This window comes from Leptonychotes weddellii, chromosome 4, assembly GCF_054177405.1.
Source record: "Leptonychotes weddellii isolate Sample4059 chromosome 4, ASM5417740v2, whole genome shotgun sequence".
Taxonomy (NCBI): domain Eukaryota; kingdom Metazoa; phylum Chordata; class Mammalia; order Carnivora; family Phocidae; genus Leptonychotes; species Leptonychotes weddellii.
In genome coordinates, this window is record NC_138372.1 from 28,096,315 (window position 1) to 28,112,835 (window position 16,521).

The window sequence follows — 16,521 nt, forward strand, 5'->3', positions numbered from 1 at the left end:
TATTTCTATTTTTTTTAATGCTGGTGTGATTAACATAATTAACAATATTATATTTGTTTCAGGTGTACAATATAGTGATTCAGCGAATCCATTTACAGCTATGTGCTCAAGATAAATGGAATCTTAATCCCCATCACCTATTTCACCCATCCCCCCACCCACCTCCCCTCTGGTAACCACAAGTTTGTTCTGTGTTTAGGAGTCTGTTTTTTGGTTTGTCTTTTTGTTCGATTTGTTTCTTAAATTCCACGTGAGTGAAATAATATGGTATTTGTCTTTCTCTGGCGTATTTCGCTTAGCATTACACACACACACAGTTCTTTATGCATTCGTCTATCAGTGGGCACTTGGGCTGTTTCCATAGTTTGGCTATTATAAATAATGCTGCAATAAACATAGGGATGCATGTATCCCTTTGATTTAATATTTTTGGGGTTTTTTTAAGATTTGCCCACTTGAGGGTGAGAAAGAACTATGCGGGCGGGTGAGGAGCAGAGGGAGAGAAGCAGACCGAGCCAAGCAGGGAGCCCGATGGGGGAGGCTCCATCCCGGGATTCTGGGATCATGACCTAAGCCAAAGGCAGACACTTAATGAGCCACCCAGTATTTTCGTATTCTTTAGGTAAATACCCAATAGTGTGATTAGTGGATTGGGTAATTGTATTTTTTTTTTAGGAACCTCCATATTGCTTTCCAGAGTAGCTGCACCAGTTTGCATTACCACTCCCAGTGCACAAGAGTTCCTATTTCTCCAGATCGACACTTGTTTCTTGTGATTTTAGCCATTCTGACAGGTGTGAGGTGATGTTTCATTGTCTTGATTTGCATTTCCCTGATGAGTGGTGACATCTTTCCATGTCTGTTGGCCATCTGTCTTTGGAAAAATGTCTGTTCATGTGTGCTGCCATGTTTTAATTGGATTATTTGGTTTTCCTTTTTTTTTTTTGGACTAGGCTCTATGCCCAACATGGGGCTCAAACTCACGACTCTGAGACTAAATGTTGCATGCTCTACCAACGGAGCTAGTCAGGCGCCCTGAGTTGTACTTCTTTATATATTTTAGATCCTAACCCTTTGCTGGATGTCTACAAGTATCTTCTCCTTCAGTAGGTTGTCCCAGTTTTGTTGTTTCCTTTGCTGTGTGTAAGTGAATCAGCCTTTACTTAAGGTGAGACCAGACCTTAAAGAAAATGGGGAGTCTGCTAACTGCTAAGAGGGAAGAATATTCTAAGGAAAATGACCCCCTGGGTAAGGTCCCGAGTAAAGACAGCCTGCCAGATTTCAAGGAAGGTAAAAAGTGTTCCTAGAGGACAGGGAGGGCAAGCAGACTGGTTGACCTTGGCCAGGTGAGGGCTGTTTTGAGGACTAAAGGAACCACAAAGTGCTTAGGACTCCAGCATTTGTTTGCTGGTGCCACTCAGACCTAGCCCCAAGCCTTTTCCCATTGCCAGAGGAAACCTTAGTTGCATAATCAGCTGACTGCAGAAGAGGGGACCCATAAATGCCAGCTAACACATCCAAGGAGGGAGTGCACCCAGTTCTTCCGGGTCAGACCCCAGGTCTGCTATGATCAGATTTCTATAGGTTTCTACAGGTTAAATGGGGGTCCATTATAAAGGTCCTCCCACAAGAGAACGCAATGGGACAGTTCTGTATACCATTGCTAATAGTCTGTTTGTAACCCATCAGGAAAGGATAAGCTATACAGAACTTCATTTGACTCTAAATACATCCTAAAATTACTTCCAAGTGAAAACTGGATTTAACAGAGTGAAACAGTACAGGCAGTTTTATGGAGATTTTTTTCTTTATTGAGAAACTTAAGACTTGGGTACATCAAATAAAACCAATTTCTGGGGGAAAAAATCAAAACCCACAATAGAAAAAAAAAAGTTAACACTGTCTGGGCCATAGCAGAACCCAGAGAATATATTCTTTTAATTGAAAAATTCTAGGTGCTTCATAATTGACCTTTTGATACAAAATGACCTATTAAATTTCCAATTTGTGGTTCTTGGTGTTGAGGTCCATAGGACACGCTAGGAATCTTCAAACCTTGAGCTGAATTCCAGGAGGGGTTATTTGGCTTTTGAATCCTGAAAAGCACCAACACAAATTAAATACATAATCAGAAAAACCTGAGATGCACTGAATCTCCGGCTTATAAAAAGGTATTGCAAGAGCAGTGCTTCCTGACATTCGGGCAGGACGATTTTGTTGGGGCTGTCCTGGGCACTGTGGAACATTTAGCAGTATCCCTAGCCTCTACCCACTGGATGCCAGTGACGCATCTCCAGCTGTGACAACCCAAAATATGTCTCCATTGGCAAATGTCCTCTGAGAGGGAACTCCTGGCTGAGAATCACCCACTCTGAGGCTAGCTAGGTACTATAAAGCCCCACACCCTTCCTGGCCATCCTGTACTCAAAGCTACCATTCTCTTGCTTAAATCCAAATGAAGGGTCTGGGCCCTTACCACGTGTCCTTTCCCCTCGCCTCTGGCTCTGGTTTGTCTGGTCCTCTCCTTCCTCCATGAGGAGGCACCCGCCAGTCCTGGTCATAGGTCCTAGTTAAGCCTCACTCACCCCCGCCCCTGCGGCTGGGGGCCACAGCTGCCAGGGTCAGAAGTGGACTAGAACACACCCTGTAACTAGTCAGGTGTGTCTGTCTCTCCCACTCCGACACCAGGGCCCGTGCCCCTTGTGTTCCCAGAGCCACGCGGCGGCTGCACACACAGCTGCTCTCACCAACCTCAAGCCAAACCAGGGAGATATGTTCATAGAAATGAGGCTGTGGGATCTGATTATGACGCCTTATCTGTCATTATTCTAACCCAAAAAGGTCATTCATCTAACCAGGGGCTCCTTCTACAGAAAACTGTCTGTTCCTTATAGTTAACAACCTGTTCTCTCTTTTCTCCAAATTAACTCTTCCAGATGACAGACAGAACCCAGGTGACTGCCTGTCCAAGGTACCGGGTTATAGTGGCTCTAAGTAATCTTTTAGGAAGATTGTCACAAGTCAAAGCCATTGCAGAAAACAAAAACAGCCAAACATACGGTTTTTCCTTGGCTAAGAGGTAGCAGCGGCAACAGCGCCCACCTTCTGGGCAGCTTCTTTCTTGGCATGATGAGCCTGCAGAACCGCCACAGCTTCATCCACCTGTGAGCAATCTCCAGGTGGTTAGTGACATCTGAGCAGAGGCCCTTGGCCCCTCCCTGGCGCGTGGGGCCCAGCAGGGGTGTTGCCGGGTGCTGCCCGCTCCTAATTCCCACCCACAGCAGCTCTCAAGTCACAGGCGAGGCGCGACGAGAGGGTTGGGAGACAGCAGACCCGCCTCCCCCTGCAGGGCCTGGGGACCAGCTCACCTTGGAGCGGAGCGACTCGGGGGACTCAAGCATGTGCAGCAGCTCAGAGTTGTCAATCTCCAACAGCATGCCCGTGATTTTCCCAGCCAGGTTTGAATGCATGGTTTGGATGAGCGGGAACAAACGTTCTCCTGGGGGTGGAGATCGAATTAAAGCCCAGGGTGAATCCCAGTGAATGGACACTGGTGTCCGGGTCAGTGCCAGGCTCTGGCCCCCTCTCCTGCAAACACATGGCTCACTCACCCAGCATCTGCTTCTGCTCCTGGGGGGGCGCTGCGGCCAGCATGGAGGCGGTCAGGGGCTCCTGCCCCTGCACATGGACCGCAGGCTGCGGTGCCTGGGAACCAGGAGAGGCAGCAGGTTAGCAACACTGAAAGGACGCTCGATGGTCCTGAGCCTGACCACTCAGTCTGAAAGCCTACTATGTGACAGAGATGGAGGTGGGTGTCCTTGGTGCCAAGGAACTAATGGCAAGCTTGGGGGATGAGGGGTTACAGGAGCAACAGAGTGTTATAGGCTTGAACACAAAACCAACTACAATAAAAACAGCATGCTATTAAAAGGGAAAGGAAATGACTAAGAAAATAAACCTACAAGGCTCAGCAATCATCAAATGATTCCATTTATAATTACATCCCACATCACTTTATTGTACCAAATGTTTTTATTCTATCAAATGCTTGAGGACTGTCAACATGCATTGTCAATGCCAGTCCCAGCCCTAAAAGGAAGGCTCTGAAGGTAAAAACTATTTTACGTAAGCAGAGTTCTGAGGCATCTCGCATTTAGACAGCATGAAGCACGAGCAGGCGACTTAGGGGCCACAAGGCAGACTGCAGCTCCTCTAAGCAAATTACTCCTGGGCTCTGGGTCCAGTCCCCCATCCCAACTTAAGATCTCTGAAGCCGAACTTCTTTCCTGCCTGCATGTCCCAGTCTCGCAGAGCAGCTAAGGATCAACTCGGCCAGTGGGCGTGAGCAGCTCAAAGAGCTAAGCGAGCACACACATGTTGTACAAAGGAGGGCGGAAACAGCAGCTGTTTCTGCTGGGGCATTTCTGAGTAGACTACTACGGGGAGGAATACTTCCCAGCCCCTTCTCTCCCAGCAGAGAGAGCCCGAGAGGCAGTGTCACCACAGAAAACACGGCACCCTGACACAGCGGGCATTTAATACCTGTTGGAGGAATCAAAGCAAGGCACCTTTTCAATCAAGTGCCAACAGGGGAGATCCTTTTAGCATTCTGTTTGGTGGGCCTCACCTGCAGGGGCTGGATAGCAGGGTGAGGGCTGCGGACACTGGAGGCGTATTTGTAAGGTGCGACAGCCCGAGGGGCAGTAGCAGCGACAGCAGCACGAGGTGCTAAGGTCTGCACGGCTGGGGGAACACCTTCGGAAAAGAACAAGCAAAATTAAAGCCCATCAGTCTGGGCAAAGACCCGTCAAATCCCATCTTTCCCCATTCTGTGTGCATCCAATACCACCTCCAGACTGGCAGCTGTCAGTCAGCCCTTGCTGGGCGGCACCAGCCCCACCAAAGTCCATAGCCAAGCGGTCCGGGCACTCAGACCCTACAACAGACCAGCAAATGCACATCAGTGTCGGCAGCGGATGTCCAACTGGCCACGTCCCACGGAAGGAGCCATTCCAAAGCCTGTTCACACAACACATCGCACACGGGACCACGACTGCTACTTTCGAGGAGCAGCCAACAGAGAACACACAACTCTCTCCACCTCTTGGAATACGGGACATAGTCTGTAAAGAACAGTTTCCTTCAATCTCCCAACCCCACCCAAAAGAATAGGCTGCCTCTGTAGTCATCCAGCTAACAGGCTTCTATAATTAAGCTTTCTCACATGAGTCACCAATGAGCAGAATCCTTAAAGTCACCAACACTCCTAGAACTCCCACTGTTTCTCTGCTCCTTAAGGACCAACCAGAGCACACAGCCATGATTACAGGACCGGAACTGGAACGTGGGCCCAACAAACCGACCAACCCTGGGCAGGGCCTAGCCAACCTGACTCCCTCCTCCCCAGGCCACACTTCTCAAGGCCAGTTTGCTCACCGACTCTCTGAGCGGTAGTAGGGAGGCCGCGAGAGGCCGGAGCATTACCAGTTGGAGCCAGATGGCGAAGAGCGGGACGAGGCCCAGACTGGCGTATAGCACTTGGCATTCCTTGGAAGCCTGGTGAAGACAAAAATTGTGCATCACTGATGAAGCATGTGGACCAGAACCTAGGCTGCGCCTCAGAGGGGGCGAGGAGGAGAGGCAGGGAGCCCGGGGAGGCATATCCCGGGTGATGGAACCAGCACTCCCCACCACCTACCTTGAGGTCTCCCACCTTGCTGCCAGCGGGGGTTAGGCCTCATCTGTGCTAACTGGTTGGGTGTGTAATATGGAGGTCTTCCCTGGGCCTGCAAGAAAGAGCACCCAAGCCCTTTTATTTGAAGGACCTGAATCCGCATGAGAGAAGTATCTCATCTCATTTCACTGCCAGGCCCGAGGCTAGTTATTCAAGACATTCTCTGAGTACTCAAAGGCCTGGGGGAGGGAAGGCCAGTTAACAGGGATTCTTTCATTCTAACTCACTACTCCGTGAGAGTGAGTGAGAGAATGAATAAATCTTCATTTTCATGGGTCCTTACTCTGACCTTCTGAACTCCAATATCCAAAACCCCTCAACCCCAACCACCACGGGCTGCGGCAACAGCCGTCGGGGGGCAGGTTCCAAAGACCCAGGCACACAAGCTGACCCACCTGTGGGACTGCTGGCACGAAGTAACCACCGGCTGCAGGCTGGAACTGATTTAAGATGGCATTGGCAGGGAGTGCTCGCATTCCAGCCACCCGCTGCATGTACTGGTTGGTCAGGTGAGCCTTTCGCTCTTCCTTCCTCTGGGCCAGGGCGACATATAGTGGCTTGGAGCCCACGATGCGTCCGTTCATCTCGGTGACTGCTTTGGTCGCCTCTTCAGGAGATGAGAAGCAGACAAAGCCAAACCCTTTGCTTCTCCCATCCTCCAACATTACCTACAAAGGGACCAGCTACTTAAGGAAAAGGTGTTCTAGTTTGGGGGACAGCTATTAAGAGCCAAAAAACCTGGTTTCTGCCGCAAACAGTTCCCAAGTCTAGGGCAAGGGTTCTAGACCTGTCACGGGATGTACCCCAGACCAATTATGTCACAACCTCTAAGGAGAAGACCTAGGCATTTTGTTTGTTAGATCCCCAGGTGATCCTAAAAGTTTCTAAACACTATGATATGGCTAATGGTTAAACCAGGAACCCAAAGATATTTCCTGACACCTAGAAGCTACCTTTGGATACCCGACAGAGACCTGGACAGTGTTAAGCTGTTTACTTGTAAAACTCATCTACCCAAGACCTTGGTGAACAAAACTTTTATCATCTCTTAGCAAGGTTAGGATATGCTTTTGAAATACCACATACAAACAGGAGTTACAAAACCAATGACTGCCACCATTAATTCAATGGGAGTTAACAGCAGAAAGGTGACCAGCTAGGAGAGACAGCTGGATTCTAGTCCCAGTTCAGCAATTTTTAGCTCTGTGATTTTTTTTTTTTTTTTTTAAGATTTTTATTTATTTGAGAGAGATAGAGCACAAGTACGGGGAGCGGCAGAGGGAGAAGCAGGCTCCCTGCTGAGCAGAGAGCCTGATGAGGGGCCTGATTCCAGGCCCTTGGGTTCATGACCTGAGCTGAAGGCAGATGCCCAACCGACTGAGTCACACAAGTGCCCCCGCCCCCCCTTTAAAAAGATCTTATTTATTTTTTGAGAGAGAGTGCATGAATACATGGGAGCAGGGGTGGGCAGAGGGAGAGATTTTTTTTTTAAGATTTTTATTTATTTGTCAGAGAGAGAGAGAGGGAGGGAGAGAGCACTCACGAGCAGGAGAGCAGCAGGTTCCTCGCCGAGCAGGGAGCCCGATGCGGGGCTCCATCCCAGGACCCTGGGACCATGACCTGAGCCGAAGGCAGCCGCTTAACTGACTGGGCCACCCAGCTGTCCCAGAGGGATAGAATTTTAAAAGCAGGCTCCACACTCAGCACAGAGCCCAGATGTGGGGCTTAATCTCAGGACCCTGAGGTCATGACCTGAGCCGAAATCAAGAGTCAGATTTTTAACCGACTGAGCCACCTAGGCTAGCTACCCCTAAGCTATGTGAAACGCTTGCCCTCTCTCTGAAGCTTGATGCCCACGAGATCCTCTAAGGCCAACTGCCACAAAGCCACAGGTCTACCGGTTCAGGCCATCTTTTCCCATAGACAGCTAGTCATTCAGACAGTTCTTTTCCTCACCTGAAAAGGTGACTTGTAGCTCCCCCCTGGCCTACCTCCTCAGAAACATTGATAGCAACAGGACAATGTGTGCTTGGCATCATTTTGTGTCTTAGCTTGCCGCCTGGACAGCCCTCCTGAGGTGGAGGACATGAAAGTAAGGATGCGCACCAACCCAACGGCTCTATCAATGAGATGGGCCAACGCAGTCTCTGAAAACATGACACCCTGATCTTGAAAATAGGGCCTGTGAAACTTGCAAGACACGGTTCTTTTATCCTCTTCCTACAAATACCAACTCGAACATTGTGCTGATAAGCAAGGAGAGACCATCATTCCTCACACCGATGAAGGCCAGTGGCCAGTCAAGGAGGTGGTAAGAGGGAAGGGGCGAGGAAACAAGGAACCCCGACAGGGTGGCCCCTGATCAACTCCCTGCTACAACTGACGTTCCTTTACGACGCTCCCAGGTTGTGCGTGACGTAAAGCTAAGGGCCAAGGCAGGGTCACCACGTCTTTACCAGCGCACTCGGCCTCCGTTCTCAGCCCCAGGACTCTGACGTGTGCCGCACCTTCGCGGAGCAGCAGCGTCTGCATCAGACTAGGGTCCAGAACCTTCACACATGCATCACTTCCCATCACACCCACCACGGGCCTTGCCCGAGCGCGTTCCATCCTCACGTAACCAGTGTTCTCCTGCTCAAGGACTCTAATTCCTTAGCTTTAGGAGGGGATTCATATGCATTCACCCTGCTGCATCAGTTGATAGGATTACCAAAGAAAACCAAGCAAACGATGCACACTGCAAAATGTGTAAGAGCCATCTTTCCACTCCTCTTAGCTTTGTAAGGCCAGGACAGAAGTTCCCAAACCCAGTTCCCAAGTCCTCAAAATACCTCTGTGCAAGGAGGAAGTGTGGCAGAGTCGTAGAGACAGGCTCCAAGACAAATGGAAAACAACCCGTCTGGATTTCCTCTGCTCATACTGTTGCACCATCTGTCCCCACACCAGCACAAAGCAGCAAAGAATGGGAAAGATTCAGGTGCTTAGGGGTCAACAGGAGGGACTGCTCAGATTCACCACCACACCTCAGTGCCTGGGAGACAGTGCAATGTATACCTCATGAAACGCCCTTCTCCAGAGCATATACTCAGATGCGTAATTGAACGCCAGGAGGAATTTGCTAGATTAATGTGGTATCTATCCTCAGAAATGAACACGATTTAGATTCCACTCCTTCAGTGAAACAAATGCCAATAAACCTCTAAAAAGTTGTAATTTCTACTTTCGATCCCAAATCTCAGTATAAAATACCTTAGCACTGGTGATTGATCCAAAAGGAGAAAACTCTTTCCTTAACTTCTCATCATCAATGGTGTCATCCAAATTCTTAATGTAGAGATTCACCCCCTGAAGCAGAAGGATCACCATTAATGCATGTCTGTACCCCACATATGCCCCAAGACCCTGGTTGTCAAAATGTGGTCCTAGACCAACAGCAGCCCCGCTCCTTGGGTATTTCTTAGAAATGCAACTTCTCGGGCCCAAACCCCAATCTACTGAATCAGAAATTCTGGGGTTCTGAAAGCCACGTTTTCACAAGCCCTGCAGGGGATTCTGATGCAGGCTCAGGACTGAGACTCCTGTCGCGGACTCTGACAGGACCCTCAGTGTGGGCCTGGCTTTCTGCACAGCTCCTCTGGCTGACTGCTGGCCCCAGTGGGGCTCCTGCCACCGCTCCAACAAAGGGTAATCATTTAAGTAAAAAAGAACCCACACAAGTAAGAACAACAGACTGAGGCTTCCGGAATGAGTCCCTAAACGAATGAATCAATCTTTTGCCCTTGTTCTAGAATCGTTGCTGTATCTGGTAGGTATTTCCTTTTACACCTGAGGATCTTGGGAGAAAGGAGAGGAAGAGGCAGATTCCAGGTGCCCAAAGAGAAAGCCTGCTAAACCTAAAGGTGCTCCTGCCAGAATTCCACAGTAAACCCCTGGGTGGGAGGCTGTGCCAAGAGCCCCTCTCACCTGATACCGACTAATTCTCTCTTGTTTTAGCTGTTCAAATTTCCGCTTTAACTCAGCCTGCCGTTCCACTTTCTTCTGGGCACGGCCTACAAAAATCACTTTCCCACTGATTTCTTTTCCATTCATCTCTTCCACAGCCTAAAGAGGAAACACAGGTCTTAAAAATCAAGACGTAGAGGCAGGGGCCTTGCTCTGGACGCCTGAAAGTCCCACCACAACATTCCAAGAGAAGGAAATCTTTCCTATAGGGCTAAAAATTAATTTTATTCCATCTGAAGTCAGCTACGCAAATCCAAACTTCCTTGTGAGTAAAATGGGGTTACTACTTAAATGGGTTATTGGTCCAGAGGATACAGAAAAAAATTGTAGTTTTATAAATACAAGCGCGGCAGACATGAGCCCAGGCTGCTAATCTGGGTGTCGCGGAGTCTCTCCCGTTCTGTGGGGAGCGAGTGGTGCACGCTGAGCGCCCAGCACCATGCTTTCCCCGTAAGCAGCTGCTACTGCCAGCAAGTCAGCAACTCCTGGGGCCCTGAGCCCCCTCACTAGGAAGGGGAGCAAACACCCATCCTATTCTTTCACCCTACAGGGCACCCTACAGAGCTAGGTGACAGGTAGGTGCCAAGTGCTCTGGGAACAGGTAAATGACGGATTAGCATGTCAAGTCCCCTCAGGCCAGGAACGACATCACTATGACACTCGGGCAATGCCCGCTCCGCTCGGCTATGTGCCAGCCAGGCCCTGCCCACACTCGGGGCCACTTCCTGCAAATGTTTCCCCAACCCTCGTGGGACTCTCACCTTATTGGCATCCTCGTGTTTTTCGTAACTCACAAAGCCAAAGCCTTTGGATTTCCCACTGGGATCTCTCATCACCTTGACACTTAGGGTCTTACCTATTACCAAAGGACAGAACTATTAGTCACACCGTCTCTGTTACAGCTCAAGGAGAGAAGGCTTCTCTAGGAGCCCAAATGAAGCCAACTCTTGCTGAACTCTAGATGGACTCTAGAAAGAGGTGCCGTGCCTGGCCTTCTACTTCTGACCAAGCTACTGAGACGGCTCTGGGGCTGGGACGAGGTAGGATGAAGCCAAGAGTCTATTCCTATCTACTCTGTGACCCTGTCATGCAAGGCAGTTTACTTCTGGGCCTAGGCGCCCTCATCTCTTAAACAACTAAGATACAGGAGGAGTTGTAGGTCCGGTGGACTGCAGAAGGGGGCACATGGGGTGAAGAAGCCCAACTTACCAAACTGGCTAAATAGCTCTTTCAGACTCTCATCATCCACCTCTTCCCCAAAGTTTTTGATATAAACATTGGTGAACTCCTTGGCTTTGGCTCCAAGCTCAGCTTCCCGCTCTTTTCGAGACTTGAATCTGCCCACAAACCTAAAAAGAGACCATGGGAAACAGTGAACACCCAGAGGAACAAAAATCATGATTTCCAGGGGCCCAAAGGAATATAGGTTAAAGGCTGACAGGAGAGGTTAAAACACACGAGTCCCCATCCAACCACCAAGACAGCAAGCTCAGAGACGCCCCAACTCCCCAGCAGAAAGAGAGAGGCAGGACTGTCCTGCAAGGACCAGCCCCAGGACTCCTGGCTCAGACCAGGGCTACTCCTACCACATCACACTGCCTTCGTGAAGAAACCTGATGACCATGTTTTTAAAATGTTCATTTCTGTGCATCTATGTAAATGCATAGAAAAGGTCTGGAAGGATACAAACCAAACTGTTAACAGGGGTTAGCCCTAGGGGTGAGACTGCTAGAGTGAACTATGAAGAAGCCTTTGCTTTTGCACTGGCCTCATTCTGGTGTTGCTGACACAAGTGGGAAAATGTATCTGTACGCTGAAAAATCTTTAGATCTCTCTCTAGTGATACCTTTGTAAGACTTCACCACTGGCCACATACACATTATCAATGTAATCCATCCCCTGGTCTGTTCAACATAAAAAGGCGCCCCACAAAGAACAGAAATGATTTTTGCTTGCTATAGCCAAGACTTATTATCCCTTCTCTCCCTGCCATGGCTTAGCTAAGACCCCCCCTCCCTATTCTGCAATAACCACACTAAAGCAACAAGGTCTATCATGAACAGCGTCTTCTGCCATCAGATCAGATTCTTCATTATAACCAAATTAAGTATTACTGTGGAACCAGCCTTGTATGAGAAGGTCACTGAGTCATAAGTTAGCCAACTGGAGATCTCGGGACAATTTGGCATCAACCCCTAGCAAATGACCCCATGGACAGACCTGAGTCACGGGAAGGCCAAGGTCACATGGCTAGTACACAGCTCCTGGTCAGTCCAGGGCCCTCTCCACTCTGCCGCTGGCCAAGACCCCTGCTCAGAAAGGGCTCATAGCTGCCTTCCAGCAAGCCCCAGTTGCCGGTGCTCACAAAACCCACAGACGGATGATGCTTTTAAGGGAGAGGCGGCAGGCAGGCCATGGCTTGGGCAGGAAGCCCACCTTGGCGAGTCAAAGGGCTGCCACGGCTCGGGCAGGGAGACTCACCAGCCCTGGAGTGGAGAGGTAGGAGCAGGCCACACTTGGGCCGAGAGAACCAGTAGCCGCCTTGTGTGCCAGTTAATACCGAGGTGGGGCCACGGCTGGCTCATGCGATGGCTGTTGCTCCGGACTGGGACACTCACACTTTGCGGTCATTGAGGAGCATGCCGTTCATCTTCTCGATGGCCTTGTCAGCAGCCTCTTGCGTCTCGAAGTGGACAAAGGCATAACCCTTAGAGCCGTTCTCATCACACACCACCTGGCAAAGACAAGCAGACCACTGTAGCACCACTGGAATCTCCAGAGTCGAGAACCACGTGGTCTTCTACTCAGCTGCCAGCTCTGAGGCCGTTAGCCCATCCACGGTCCAGACAGGAGACTACAGCACGCCAAGTTTTCCTAACACGGAGCACACTACCAGGCACCCAGTGATGTTCCATTTACAAATGGCAGCCACTATTAGGCTGCTTCTATTCCAAGAGTTTTATTTCATTAAAAGACCTTGAAATTTGGGGGCAAAAGCACCGTGCTGCCAAAAAAGTGACCATTTTCCAAACCCACAACAGAATTTCAGTCTAGTGCGGAGTTAGACATGTAAACAACCACCACACCAGTTGTACAAAATTCTCCACATAAACAGGTGCACAGAGAAGGAAGAGGATGATTTTATGCTTCTGAAACGACCAAGTACAGCCACCTGGAGACCTGAGGCACTGCTCTGGTTCCCCCACAGAAAGGAGAAACCCTTTGATGCCCTCCAAAGGTAGGAAACAGGAAGGATATTTTAGGCAGAGGGACGAATAAACAAAGACACAAAAGCACCTGCTGGTCATGCTGGGTTGTGGCACAAGATTACCTACAGGGAACTTTTAGGCTGTAGAGCCATTTCCAGCATTTCAAAAATGACCATATCCTGTCGCCCAATTCCAAGGCTGTTCCCCCTTTAGTATTTCTCTTGTTCTCATGAGTCAGTAATCATTCCAAAGTCCTTTAACTGGTGCTTACCTTGCAAGACAGAATGTTTCCAAAAGCAGAAAAAGTATCATAAAGTGCCTTGTTATCTATAGATTTGTCCAGATTCTTGATGAAGACGTTTCCCACACCAGATTTTCTCAAAGAGGGATCCCTCTGAGACCACATGATACGGATTGGCTTTCCCTTAATCACATCAAAGTTCATGGTATCCAAGGCCCGCTCAGCTGCAAGAGAGAAACACATTTCAGTCAAGGATATAAAACGTCACCTCGTGTTGACGACTGCCACCATCCCAGGAACAGATGATTGTAGGACTTTTCAAGGTAATCACTCTGATAAAAGGCAACTCTATTAAAACTAAAGGGCATCAGCTCCCTCTAGCCCGTGTTGCTCCTGAGGGTAGACATTCTGGCCAGTCGATCCACATCCTGGCAGAAGTCTCCAGCCCTCTGGGCTGCACCCTTGTTGGGTAAGGGGGTTAGGCGAGATCATCTAGATGGCCTTCTGGCACCAAGATCAAATCACAATACCGCACATTTGACTAAGTGGTAACAGTTATGAGGACTGCTGCTTATCACCCGTGGTGACGCAGGTGGGACAGGTGATGCTATCTACTTCATTAAATGAGCAAACTTATGTCCAGGATGGCTAAGCCATGCAGCTAGTGATTAAGAAACTAATACCAGACCTTCTGATTATTTTTCAGTAAGGTCTCGTATCAAATTACCAACTAGCTGTCGTCATTTTGTCTACGATCCGCCTACAAGACAAATGACAGAACAAAATCTAGGAGTGACTGACTGGGGAGAATGTGCTATCCCTGAATTCAGCCCAGTTTCTTATATTTTCAATTTCTGAGAACAGAAATTGATTCAAAAACCTCAAAATGACAGATACTAACGGTCATGCATGGAAAGTCTTTTTAGCGTCAGGACGATGAGGATGAAACTACATCTTTCTAAGCACGTAGCACAGTAGGCTCTGCACCTCGTGGTTTCCAGGCCTTCTCAAGTCTTAATCTGAGTTCTGTGAAATTCCAGAACTTCAAATGCCCTGGTGCCCAACCAAGTTCTCCATCCAGTGCCTTGGGACGCTTCCCCAGCTTCCCAACAAATCCATGTGTGTACCAGAGACCGCTTAAAGGACCAGAAGCTAAGACGTACCACCACCTGTCAGCAGGAGCACTTCTCTTAGCGGTCGTAACAAACTCCCAGAGCTGGTGGCCACTTTTCCTGACTTACGCAATGAACCACCCCAGAATCTCCTCCATGAGGGGATAAGGGGCATGGGGGTGGGGGTTCTCCTGTCCCAAGGTACCACCTCACTTAAGACAGGGACAAAATTCCCTAACTCTGGCCCTCCACAAGCTCAGCTGTCCAGTCAGCGGAAGGAGTATCTCGTTTTCATTCATCTCCAACCACCTTTCCCACCTTCTCAGGTGGGCTGGTTGAGTATGGGAGGGAAGGTCAGGGAAAGCAGACTGGACAGATCTAACTCAGAAGTCCAGGTACAGAAGCCGTCGCTCCTGATGGTTTATCTGGGACCAAAAGTCTGGGACCCCAGGGTCTCACTGACTAGCAGGAAGGAGCCCTTTCTACACAGCTCTTCGCGTCTTTCCAGACAGTGCTGCAGAAGGCAAGTTGGCTTCGTCTAACAAATCTGGCTGCACTTATTTATAGCTGGGAGAGGTCCTGCAGAGGCATGTGTTGGCAGACGCACTGACCAATGGCTTCTGCTACTATCACCAAGTGGCAGGACTTCTGTTCAGAAAGTGTCAAAAAGGCAGGCAACAGCCAATGTACCCACTACTCCCCCCGGAAAAAGGCCACACTTGGCCACCTTTGTGCCCTCTGGCCAGACACAGCTCAGAGCACACGGTGAGTTGATGGTAGCAGCGCCTCTCGTCTCTCAACAAGTCGGATTCTCTGGTCTCAGCTGCAGCCTGGGCAAGTGACATTCTCTGTGCTTCACGGACAGTGAACAAAGTGTGGACAAAAATAGGGACCCAGAGATCCTTTGCCATAGAATGGCTCGTTTCTCCCAGTAATGGTCTCTACAGTTGTTCCCTTTTAATCTGAAGTCACGTGCGGCCCCTGATTAGGTTTCCTCTGGCCTCGCTCCGGCCACGCCTGCAGCATACCTCTCCACTGTCCCAAGCAAGGGCCCCAGTCTGGGCTGGCGGGGCACTGCGCTGGCAGTCCCAGCTAAGCCTTCAACCTTCTGCAGTTCCTTTTCCTTCTCCGGAGTCCCATTTTCTTCAGATGGGATGAAGGAAAAGGGTTTTGACAAGGGTAAAGCTCTGTGCACAGGTGAGGCCATAATCCCCACCAGCCCAGTCGATTTCCCCCGCAGCGTTTCCCCAGACTGCCTGGACACCCCTTCTCCACAGCCCAGGGCTTCGTCCAGAGAGTAAAGGACTCCTCCACCCCAGGAGCTTTAAAGCCACAGACCCGGGAGCTGGCCTGGCACATGCAGGGCTCGTGGCGCCAACACGAGCCCCTGCTCAAGTAAAATGAACAGAATTGTTCCCACTGCCTCCCACTTGCCCAGAAAGACCCCTTATCAGTATGAAAGCAAAGAGACTAAGTCCAGGGTAAAGGTAGGGGAGGGGCGGCAGCTCCAGAATCTAAAATTTCTGCAGGAATTGTGTTTCAATTGTTCTGCCTTTTCGGCAGGCCTGTGAGGGGCATGAACCCATGCTCAGTGACCAGACAAGGGTCCCACTAAAGCAGGACCATATACACAATGGAGTGACAGGGACTTCCTCCAAATCCTATTTTACTGTCTCCTTGGGTTCCAACCCCACCGCCACCACTGATTAGCCCAAGGTCACCCAGTTAGCAAGCGGTGGAAGCAAGATTGAAACTCCGGTCACCTGATGCCAAGATCTTCATTCTCAACCCCTATATCCCGTGTCTCCCCCTCCCCCATGGGGTAGACTCCGAGGGTCCCCTAGGATCCCACGAATTTGTGGATATAAGCGTCTACTCACCGTCAGCCGGCTGCTGGAAGTTGACGTAGGCATAACCCAGGGAGCGGCGGGTGATCATATCGCGGCAGACCCGGATGGACAGCACAGGCCCCGCAGGACTGAACTTTTCATACAGCATGGCCTCGGTGACGTCCGAGTGCAGGTCACCCACGTAGAGGGAGGCCATGGGGTAGCTGCTAGCCGCAGCGTTCATCTCCCCAGCCCCCACCACCCCGAGCCCCGCCAGGAGAACTTCTTATAGGGACCACACAGGACAAAAGGGGCTCTTCTCGGAGCCGTGGCCCGCGCCGCGGCTCACAGGTGGCAGAGTGAAGCTAAGAGACGCCGGAGCAGGCTCGGAGAC

The 16,521-nt window shown here is 49.9% G+C and overlaps 1 protein-coding gene and 1 non-coding gene across 10 annotated transcripts; both read right to left on the bottom strand.

The window, feature by feature from the left end:
* Positions 1-1,788: 1,788 nt before the first annotated feature.
* On the bottom strand, positions 1,789-16,515 carry PABPC4 (poly(A) binding protein cytoplasmic 4). 9 transcript variants are annotated; one of them, XM_081818171.1, is made up of 16 exons: positions 16,179-16,515; positions 13,217-13,410; positions 12,355-12,470; positions 10,946-11,085; positions 10,498-10,592; positions 9,698-9,835; positions 8,984-9,079; positions 6,130-6,402; positions 5,714-5,786; positions 5,485-5,556; positions 4,850-4,936; positions 4,628-4,755; positions 3,612-3,705; positions 3,369-3,499; positions 3,060-3,162; positions 1,789-2,096 (listed from the first exon to the last, which is right to left on the bottom strand). In XM_081818171.1, exons 1-15 carry the CDS (start codon positions 16,369-16,371, stop codon positions 3,073-3,075), a joined length of 1,920 nt encoding a protein of 639 aa, XP_081674297.1. In that variant the 5' UTR covers positions 16,372-16,515; the 3' UTR covers positions 1,789-2,096; positions 3,060-3,072. The 9 variants fall into 9 exon arrangements, with proteins under 9 accessions (XP_081674297.1, XP_081674294.1, XP_081674295.1 ...); XM_081818168.1 differs by having other exon boundaries at positions 5,437-5,556; XM_081818169.1 differs by having other exon boundaries at positions 5,699-5,786.
* On the bottom strand, positions 8,581-8,715 carry LOC115945062 (small nucleolar RNA SNORA55). The gene has a single exon (XR_004079545.1). It is a non-coding gene; the product is annotated as a small nucleolar RNA SNORA55 (small nucleolar RNA).
* Positions 16,516-16,521: the final 6 nt, after the last annotated feature.